The sequence below is a fragment of the Pomacea canaliculata genome, linkage group LG9, assembly GCF_003073045.1.
Source record: "Pomacea canaliculata isolate SZHN2017 linkage group LG9, ASM307304v1, whole genome shotgun sequence".
NCBI classification, from domain to species: Eukaryota; Metazoa; Mollusca; class Gastropoda; order Architaenioglossa; family Ampullariidae; genus Pomacea; species Pomacea canaliculata.
Window position 1 is genome coordinate 20836875 of NC_037598.1, and position 10944 is coordinate 20847818.

General features: G+C 38.4%; 1 protein-coding gene across 2 annotated transcripts; it reads left to right on the forward strand.

Moving 5' to 3' along the window:
- The first annotated feature begins 38 nt into the window (after nt 1–38).
- On the forward strand, nt 39–10882 carry LOC112572856. 2 transcript variants are annotated; one of them, XM_025252776.1, is made up of 2 exons: nt 39–169; nt 5193–10882. In XM_025252776.1, exon 2 carries the CDS (start codon nt 5209–5211, stop codon nt 6619–6621), a length of 1413 nt encoding a protein of 470 aa, XP_025108561.1. In that variant the 5' UTR covers nt 39–169; nt 5193–5208; the 3' UTR covers nt 6622–10882. The 2 variants fall into 2 exon arrangements, with proteins under 2 accessions (XP_025108561.1, XP_025108562.1); XM_025252777.1 differs by having other exon boundaries at nt 123–214.
- The last annotated feature ends 62 nt before the right edge of the window (nt 10883–10944 follow it).

Here is a 10944-nt window from a genome sequence, read left to right on the forward strand (position 1 = left end):
GATTATCAGCGCAGAATAATTTCTGAGTTTTCATTGGCGAATCTGTACTCCCTTCTAACCAATCAAACGACCACTTCCTGCGAGGGCTATGGCGCCAATCTGTAAATGCAGTTAGATGGTGACCGCGATGCTGACGAATTTCTTCCCAGACGATCCAGGCATTTGATTGGTAATCTTTTTCATTCAGAATCGTGAACTTGGATAATATCTTCTGGTAATAAATTTCTGAGAGCAGTAAGAATATCCTAAAATTTTAAAGAAGACCGTTTGGCGGTTGTGCAAATAGTGTATTGTCAAGCGATGGAGCAGCTGTGCCATCGATTTGTGATTGCTTTCTGATCAGACAATCATTAACCATTAAAAATTAAATTAATAAAGTGTGGGCTTCCCTATCAATAATTTTCATTTCAAAAGTAGTCTGCTTGTGATAACAAGGAGCTGTATGTTTCTCAAAACGCATGCCCTTTTTTCTGGTGTCCTTTTGTGTGTCGATCAACAGTCTGACATTACAACTACACGTCATAGACTTTTCACATTATCTGCTTCCTCCTCCAATGGCAATTTTACATAATATATCAAGACTGGTTCAACACTGGATGTCTTATATAGTTGTTTCACATCGTTAACTATTAGGGGTAAAATAATTCCATTGATTATGGAACTGACAGTATGGCCTCTTGATTAATGTGCACCTTTGGCCTTTGTCTATTTTTCTCCATGCACAAAACATTTAGCCCCTTTTCAGAGTAATTTTGCCTTTAACAGTAAGATATTATCAAACTATTTTAGGGAGAAAGGGTATTCCAAGTTAGGACAGTTTTATTTTGTAAAAATCATTGTTTTTGCCAAATTAATAATAATAAATGCAAAATTTGTAAAGCGCATACTCACTCCTAAGGAGCATGCTCTTAGCGCTTAAGAACAAGAACGAAACATGGACAGCATAAGAGGGACAGGAAAACTAATAAATGGCATATGAACTTTAAAAGAATCAATAACTGTGCTAAACGAAGAATAAAATCAAATACAGAAAACACAAAGAGGAACCAAATAACAAGAACAAAAACTGAGAGTAACATGATATTGCAAAAGGAAGGATGTGAAAAAGGACTAGCATTGTGGGAAAGGTTGTTAGGAGTAATGTTTATGGAAGAGGTGTGTTTTCAGTTTGCGTTTCAATAGGATTCAATAGTGGTTAGGTGATGGATATGGAAAAGGAGAGAGTTCTATTGTTTGTCTTCACAATAACTAAAATTCCTGTGGCCATATGTTGCTGTTCTGGTGATAGGAAGAGTAAGGAGACGATCATCAGACGAGGAGTAGAGTTGTCTAGCTGGGATGTAAGGGAAGAGCATTTCAGAGAAATAATCAGGGCAGGTGCCAGCAAAGAAATTGAAACACAGACAGTTTGTACTGAGAACGGATGGGAAGCCAGGGTAGAAAACGAAGGAGAGGGGTGGCGTAGTCCCGTTTCCTAGCTCTAAGCACCAGACGTACAGCAGGGTTCTGGAGTTCGTGAAGAAGGTATTCACGGCAGCCAGCAAGCAAGGAGTTGCAGTAATCAAGTCTGGATAAAACAAACGCGCTGATAAGAGTGTTGGTAGCGCGCATAGACAGAATGTGACAGATGGCACTGATCTTGCGTAGCTCATAATAGGCAGACTGACAGACAGCTGTAACTTGTTTAGCAATAGTCATGTCTGCAGTAACAATAAATCCCAGATTCCTGATGGAGGACGTGAAGGTGATGTTGCTTTCGCCCACCTTGATGTGACTTGGTGGATAAATAAGTGAAGATGGATTTCTTCTTCTCAAACATAGGAAGGCTTCCATTTTATCATCATTGCGTTTATATGTTTGTTTGACACCATCCAGTCTTTGACATCATTAATACAGACTTCTATGGTGCTGATAGCAGAGTGAGACTCAGTCGGTGGAGTGGAGCAGTACTACTGCGTATTATCAGCGTATGATTGATGAGAAACGCTGTGAGACTGGATGCAAGATGTAAGTGGCTTCATATACAGAATAAACAGAATTGGGCCGAGTACTTGAAGGATGCCACAAGAAAGTGGAGCAGGGGGAGATGTTTGACCATCAACAAACACAGTCTGCGTCCTATCAGTGAGATAGGAGTTTAACCACGCTAGTGCAGGTCCAGAAATCCCAAAGAGGGTGTCTATGAAGGAGCAGAGAGTGGTTGATGGTGTCAAATGCAGCAGACAGGTCAAGTAAAGTTAAGGCAGAAACATCACCACTGTCAACGGCAGATAATATGTGGGCGGTCACTTTAATTAAAGTAGGTTCAGTACTGTGAAAAGGTCTATATGCTGACTGGGGGATTAGCTGGTGCTCTTGTAAGTAAGCCCAGAGCTGTGTCAAAACTACTTTCTCTTTGATCTTTTGAAGAGAGCAAAGACAAGTTGGAAACTGGGCGATAGTTGTTCAACACATTGACATCAAGCGTGGATTTCTTAAGAAGTGGCTTCACCAGGGCATTTTTAAACAAAGATGGGAAAACACCTGATGACAAGCTGACATTTACAATGTTTGAGAGGAAAGGAAGTAAAATATCTAAGCACTCAAGAAGAAAGCTTGTGGGCATTGGGTCTAACTGGAAAGTTGTTGGCTTTGGTTTCAGAATAATTGCCTTTATATCAGCATCAGAGACTGGTCGGAATTTGGTCAGAGAGCATCCAGGAAGAATATCACAGGAGATGCTGGCAAGCACAGATATCGAGTCCAAGGATGATCGAATTTCCGAAATCTTGTTAGCAAAATAGTCACAAAACACTTGTAGCCGTGAAGCAGGATAGGCAGTGGACAGCAGCAACACCTTGCTAATTCCAGTCATTCGATTGCATATGTCAAAAAGTGTTCTGGAGGAGGTGCAATTGTTTATTTCAGCCTGAATATATGATGTCTTGGCCTTGTTGACACATTTTGCAACGCTTCGCTTTGTTTTCGTTATAAATCTCTCTTTGGATGGTGAGTCCAGTCTTCCGCCAAACATGCTCAGCTTGCTGGCGAGTGCAAGGTCACGGAACTCAACACAGACCTGTGAATACCAAGGTGCATATTTGGACTGGCATATCAGACATTGAGACACTGGGGCATGGTCATCAACAAATCTACACAAAACACAGTCAAGTTATTCAGCAGAGGGTGGTTAAAGCAGGGCCATTTGCAGCTGAGCTTTGAATGCGTCTATATCAACACTGTGTAACGGACTAATTTTTTTTTTAGGAAGGGCAAAACTAATAAGGATTGACCTACCTTGCTTAGCCCTATCACTATTCTGGACTTAAAGTTTAATTTCATGTAATTTGATTGATAGCAAATCAAGGATATGTTAAAGGTAGGAGCTTGAACAATATTTGGCAAAAGTATGATATACAAAAATCTGAAAGACTTGTGTCACATTAAGAGGGACAGGTTCTTATATAATTATAGAGAATAGTATTTCGCAAGCAGTGATAAATAACATAGTAGACCAGGTGAAAATTAAAATTGAAGTATGGCCAAACTTGCATCATACATTAATAATGTCACCCATAAAATTATTTCAAATGACTAATTCTGTTTGTTAACAGGATGTGTTTTGTGACGTACTCAAAAAAGGTGTATGGTATAGAGGTCAGTTCTGAAGCAGTAGCAAAAGCAGTACGGGAAACGAATAGCTTAGTGGCTAGAGCAACAGCATCCAAAACGAGAAAGCACATATGCCAGACAGTCCAATGTTTGTGTGATCCAGTATTCTTCCCAGACTTGATCTCTCTGTGGAATGGGTATCTGACTCCTTATAGGCTTTGGGGAAGTTAAGACAATGAGGGAGAAAAAATGGGGTTCCACCCTCACAAAAAAACAAACAAACAAAAAAAACCAAAAAAAGTCTGGGGCTAGTTTCACAGCATGTATCTAAAACTTAAAAGTGTTCTCAAGAAGCAGATTTTGAAATATTTTTCAAAAATTGCTCCTATGCTATTGCAACACACAAGGGCATACAAAAAAATGTGTGCTGATGGGAACAGAAATCTGGCTTAAACAGTTTAACCTTATTTTTTTTTTAATTTTAAAAATCAGTTTAAAAAATCTCAAATTATTTTGTGCTTTCTGTTTCAATGTAACTGATTATATACCTAGATTTAAAGCTGAAAGGGTTTATAACTGGAAATGTGCAACTGGCCATCTGGGACATCACTCCACTGTAAGGCTATGGGACTACCTTTATTTATTGATTGATTTATTTATTACAAAATAGCACCTATCTCTTGGAATAAAGCTGAAAATTCTGTACTTTCATGTACAGTCATTAAAATAATCATATATATACCGTGCTAAATTAAAGGTAGTATAGTTTGATCACTTTCTTTGGATAACACATCCCCTTCATCCCTCTGTGGAAACAGTTGAATTAAAATTTTTAAAAATACCTTAACTGTTTTGTGTGGCATATGGTTGCAGCAACATTCACATGTTTTTCACTACCATTTTCCAAATTTGTCCTCAAAGAAAAAGGGGAGGGGTAGATACATAACTTTTAGTGTGTTTTGATGTGAGAGGTGAGAATGTCTTGTGCTGTCGTAATGGCTGTGGGTTGTTATCTCATGAGCCTCCGTCACCTTAGCATTGCATAGATACACAAACTAATATCCCTGGACTGATGGCAGACGAGTTTTTCCAGTTAACTGCTAAAACGAGGCATTAGACGACATAGCTTCCGGTTTATTCACATTCTTTGTTACGGCTCTCCAAGACTAACAGCGGATCACTTCACAAGAGGCCAAGAGGGAGTCTCAGCATACAGTCCATCAATACATGTCCATGATAGGTACTTGGTGTGGAGAGGGCGATTGTACTAACAGGAGAGACATCCACTGTCAGATGCTAGTACAAGCTATTTGTGGGAACTGAGAGCTAGAGGTGACACATGCATTGCCAATATGCATAAGATATTTTACTTGCTATCAACTGTACAAAGACGAGGTGACCTGCTGTGCTGGAAAATTCTGAGCAGTTTTTTTTTAACACTCAGATTATACCCGTTTCTGCGACGAAGGCATTAATGAAACTAATAGTTTTCCAGTCTGTGTTTTAGTTTTTGATTTTCATTTTTCTCAAAGCTTTTTCCTTGTATTTTATGGTGTAGTCATACAGTGTACTATCTTAAAAATTTGATTTCTTTATTGCAGTGTTGCTGATATAAGGATGGAAGCCAGCAGAAATTATAAAGACTACCACTACATTTACCAGAACGTACAACAACAAGATGCCTTATCTGTCAGTACAGCCAGTTCATTGCTGCCCTTTGCCCGGACCTCATCAGGAGCCAGCAGTGAGCCAGAGACATCTTTTGACAGTGGTTACTTCTCCCCTAGCCAGCCCAACAACTTCACAGCTCTGACCAGTCAGCCACGCGGGACACACCTCATTCATCGCAGCCCTGTTAAAACCAGTTCTAGTGTGGTAAACGATTTGATGGGGAGGTCACATTGGTCAGATGATCTTGGTGCAGGCGTCGCCGATGACTGGGAGAAGAATCTCTTGGAAGTCTTTGAGGAGAATCTCTTTGGATTAGATGCTTCTGATTTGAACAGTTTGGCAGAGGGCATTTTCCAGAGCCCCTTCAAAAGTCCTCGCCACAGTCCTTACAAAAGTCCTCGGCATGGACCCAGTGCTCTTTCTAACCTGAGTCTTAGTCCCTTCAAAAATGCTTCCCCTGCAGGTCCTATGCTTCCAGTCTCCAAAAGAAGTCCAGTGCGCTTAGGAGGAAGTCCGTTTAAAAGTCCATTCTCTAGTCCTAGTTTGTCAAGTCCCCGCAGAGTTGGACTGGGTTCTTCCACATATCGGAGCCCCCTAACACGACAGAGAAGACTGATCTTGCAGAGCCCTGATCACAAGGAGAATGCAGCAAACCCCATGGCAACTAACTTTCTAGATATCCCCTCTGACTTGCTGGAAGATATTAAAGAGGATATAGGGGATGACCTTGAAGCAGTGCCGTTTCAGAGACAGAATTCGTTTGGTTTCTTACCAGATAATAATTCCCCCTTGTCGTCTCCACCATATTCAGAAGCCTACAGCGGAGCACAGTCTTTCTATGAAGAAGAGAATCACCACTGTAACTTGCCTTTGCAGTCTTCTGTCAAGGAGCAACCCTATGATCAAACAGATATGTCTGGGTTGGTCGAAGATGGCAAAGATCCACTCGGCAACGTTTTACACAAGAAGGCACCTTCGACTCAGACCAAGAAGTCCCTTGCTAATCCCAACCAAATTTCAGCAATGCCATCGAGGGATGTTCTTCAGTTCATGCGAGCTCGATTTCGCCAAGTCTTGGACAAGGCTGTGGAAGATATGAAGGTTAGAGAACAAGGCGAGAAGACGGGGCTGAAGAGGACAGCTGAGAATTATGAGACCACAAAGGATGCAGTGAAGCCGTGGCAAGGTGATGACTGTGATGCTCATGTCTATACTGAGCTGCACAGATTTGCCGGATCTTACAGTCAACGTCCGTCGGGCAAGAAACGGCTAGAGATCAGACCCAAACCTGAGATGGGTTTGCCAGTGAAAGAACCTTGCATGATTCCACTTAAAAACTTGAAAAAGAGAAAACATTAGTAAATTCAATCAATGCTTGCTGTGATGAACAATATTTGCATGAAGTAGCTTACATGAGTTTAAATCTATAAATGTGTGGATGAGCTTGGTTGTACAATTTACATAAACTATCTTTATCTGCTCCAGAATGTGTGTGCAAGTAGATAGCATGCTTTTTTTCCCCTTAATTTTACTGCTGTTGATTATTTCATGTGCAATTGTTTGTCCCCTGCCCTGTAAGTCTAGATGAGTTTCAGTAGTGCTAATACTTGCTAGTTTTATCACATCATTTGAGACAAAAGCCTTCAATAGCAATGGTAAGCGTTGCTTAGGAGCAGTAAGATGTGTAGTCTTAAATAGAGGTCCTGCTTTTAGAACAATTACTTTAATGCGAAGCAGATTAGTCTTCTTTATTTTTTGGCCTAGAATATGTTCTCTGCTGGTCCAACATTAGCAGGATTTCTCTACTGATTCATCTTTGATATTTTTAAGTATGTTTGGCATGTACATTGTTCATGGGGGAGCTTTACTCTCCTTTTTGCTTTTTATAAATTAATTTGACATAGCGTATGTTCCTTTATTAGTCACCTTTGCAGATTATGATCACTTATTTTGAGACAACCTATCAGAATAGTTTTTCTTTAGAGGTGGGGGGGGGTTAGCTGGGGAGATGCTCATCTTACTTTATTGTAAAGGTCAAAAGTGAAAGGCAAGTCTTTCTGTCTTTTATCTGTGATGTAGTTTAAATGTGTGAGAAGAATGGCTGTTGAATTATTTTTCATTCAGCTGAAATGTGTATTGTCAAGTGTGCAAAACTAGTAGCTTCTGAGTCATGTATAAAGAATGGAGCAGTCTGTCTTTGACAAACAGAAAAACCACTTTTGAGACGTGCCTTTTGGGTGTTGACCTCAGTCTAACTCTATCAAAACTATATACATTAATTTGAGATGCTGAATATAATTTAAATTTACCTGTTATGCATGTTGTGACCTCCCTTTTGATGAAGGTTATGGGGTGGGGGTTATAAGACTGCAGATACAGGGTATTTTAATGTGTAATGTTCTTGACTAATTCTTACAGCTTAGAACTTCAAATGAAGTTAAACAAAATCCCAGTAATTCACAAAAAAGCACTTCAAAGTATGGTTGAATAAATCTTTGTATTGGGTTTCATAAATTATTGTACTCTGTTACTGATTGAAACCACTAGTTAGGTTTATAGCTGAATTTGAAGTACAAATTACTGTAAAACATGCAGATGGCTGCAAAACATTGATTTGTTTCAGTCGCATCTATGGAGATTAAATGGCTGCTTTTGTATTTTGATCTAATCATGCACATATTATCAAGCATTGCTAAATCCTGCAGTAAGGAAATTATGTACTGCAGATTGTTAGTGATGGAAGTGGGTGGGGTTTTTTTCCCCCCTCCTCTGAGCTTAGTTGTGTATCTTGTAAATGTAAGTGAAAGGAAATAGACGATATAAGAATCTTACATGGTTGCTTTTTTATAAAATGATTTACCATGTTGGTCACAGTCGTTCCCACGTTCATTGCTAAACTGTCTTCTGTCCATCAGTCTCCCCAAACTTTGTTCAAACAAAGAGCATTTGTGTGGATCATTGTACTAATCTGGTAAACATTAAACCTTGGCTACTTGTGCATGTATGATTTGAATAGTAGCACATTCTGGCTTATAGCTTCATGTATAAATGTTTAAATGAAAAATTATTTTCAGTTGGCAGGTTTTAGTTTGTTACAATGTAGTGATTTCCAAAAGAATTTTGAAAATAACTTGTGTTTATTAAATGCAGGACCTTTAACTTTCACATTTATATTCTTTAATTGAAAAAAGGGCCAAACCCAGTTTCAAGATGTATTTTGTGTGAGCTGGCTGTTGTAACAGTACTTCATAAATCTTATGAATTGCCTGTACCATTGAAAAAGTACACTCAGTCATCAAGAAGGTTATCTTTGAATATAGGATTAATTAATGTATGCCTTCCCTTAAAAACTTCACAAATTTTTAAACAAAATGAACATTTTTTTTTTTGTGGAAAGTATCAGCACATTTACTTGTGAAATCTATGACAAGCACTCGGTTTTAATTCTTATGTATTTGACATGAGCTTGATGTGGCAATAGTAGGAAAAATGCATGCAAATAATTTTTTGCCTAAGGTTATTAGCAGTTGAGAGTTGATCTTTTCACTCCCCTAACCACCTTGGTACCAAAGGAGTTCAGTCCAGAATGTTACAAATAATGCCCTCCTTAGTCAGCATTTTTCATATATGTGGTAATGTATTATCGTAAGCCTATACTATACATGGTTGAAAGTTGTCAAACCATCTTCATACAACAGCTATATCAAACACTTGCATTCTATAAAAAGCACTCTTGCCATAGTTATTTTTTAAATTGTGTGTGCGTTTGTTTTGACAAACATACATTTCTAGACAGTTTGGCCACAAAAGTAAACGCTGCTGTAAAAATGTATTAGAGGTGAAGTTTATGAGATTCAGCTGATATTTTAAAATGTTTATTGCTTTGTGTTGGGAGTTTTATGGTAATCATGGTATTGTAATCATGCAATATTAATTGATGCAATTTTGTAATAGATCGACGCATGCATACACTGGCTGCTTTTTCTAAAAGAAATTTATATAATTATTGTACTAATAGCCATTTGAATAAGAATTTTATCTTGTAGTTTTAGAAAAGAGCTTTGAGAGAGGAAGGCGTTAGGTGAAATGCCAGCAACATCAAATATTTTCTGCACAGAAGTGAAGCAAGAGAGAGAGGCACATGCTAAAGACCTGTAGTTTTTTAAAAGAAGCAGCCATGCAACAAATCAAAGGAAAAACTTGATGCATTAGTGGATAGTGAGAGACTAACTGGTGTGGCGAAAGCTTTTGGCACACCTTGTTGGCAAGAGCTCATCTTTTCATAACACCTATGGCAAAACTAAATATTTTGTTATAACCCTTTCTGTGTTCTATAGATTTTTGTGATGTTTATTTATTGTATATTCCATGTTGATTGTTGGGAAGTTGCAAGCTCAGTATTGACAAGATAGTCTTGGGTGTAAGATGCTGGGTTGGTAACTTGTGCTAGAGTTTCCTCAAGTGCCATTAGGAACTGGTGTTTTTATGCATCATGGTTTGTACAGTCACTGAACCTTCCCTCCCCCCACCCTAATTCTTTGGTTTTTGATCATTTTTACTGAGGATGCTAGGCCCACTACACGTCAGCAAGCATTGATCAAACATAATTTTTCAGTTAGTTTACAGATTTTTATATTCTGACCAAGTGGACACTTATTGCAGCTGATTACTTTGTTTTGTGAATGCAGCTCACTTTGCCTTGACTTCACCATCTGCTTTGGAAATTGTTGCAATTGTTTACAGCTTGTGGTTCTTCCTGAGTGTATGGTTTCGTACTGATGGTTTGAAGACTGGGGAACTTTGATTATAGTTCTTCCCTTGTGAAGAGCGGCTAGATATTGCACTGTGTTATTTTTTCCGGTTAGATCTAGCCTAGAACTTCAGTGCATGAACTACACGAGTGCAAGGGAATGAAAAAAGTTAAAAACCTTTTTGTGATGTGGCTGGTAAATTTTGTTCAGCTTACTTTCATGTTTGACTAAGATTAAGTTCTTAAAAGGCATAACATGTAATTTCATAATTTATGCATCGCTCATAATTTCTTTAATATCAAAAATATGCTTCTTTGTTTGTGACAACTGTTAACTGTCAAAAGATTTTTAGAACTCCAGCTGTTTGTACTACTCCAGAAAAGAATTATCTTGATCAAAGGATTGAGATGCAATGGTTGTGTGTTGTTTTTTGTATATATTTTTGTGACTGCTCTTGTTTACCACCAGCTAAATAAAAAAACTGCTGTGGAAAAATGTGGGCACACTTGCTTCAGCTAAGATTTGTGCAAGCTGTAAACAGTTAAGCAATTTGTCTTCAGAATTTGAGCAGAAAGTGTCTTGTTTTGCTTGTGAACTGTCATTCCTTGTGGAATTGCAATTGATGTGATTTGGCTACTCAAGTTTTTAAAAAATATGGACATACTTTGTTTTTTCAAACTATACCCTGTGGGGGCAGGGTTGAAGATGGCCTTTCGAAAACCTGATAATGGAGTAAATACAAAAATTGTTAATATGGTCTTGTAAGCTTCAGTACTAATTTATTCATCTTTTGTTTTGGTCATTGTTGTCTGTGTGTACAAAAAGCATCAGAAGACTTGATGGAATAAACTGAAAGAAACTTGTCCTTATTTTGAAAGCAATGTGGTTCGTTATATGTTTTCTTGGGCCATGTTTGACTTGGTACAGAAAT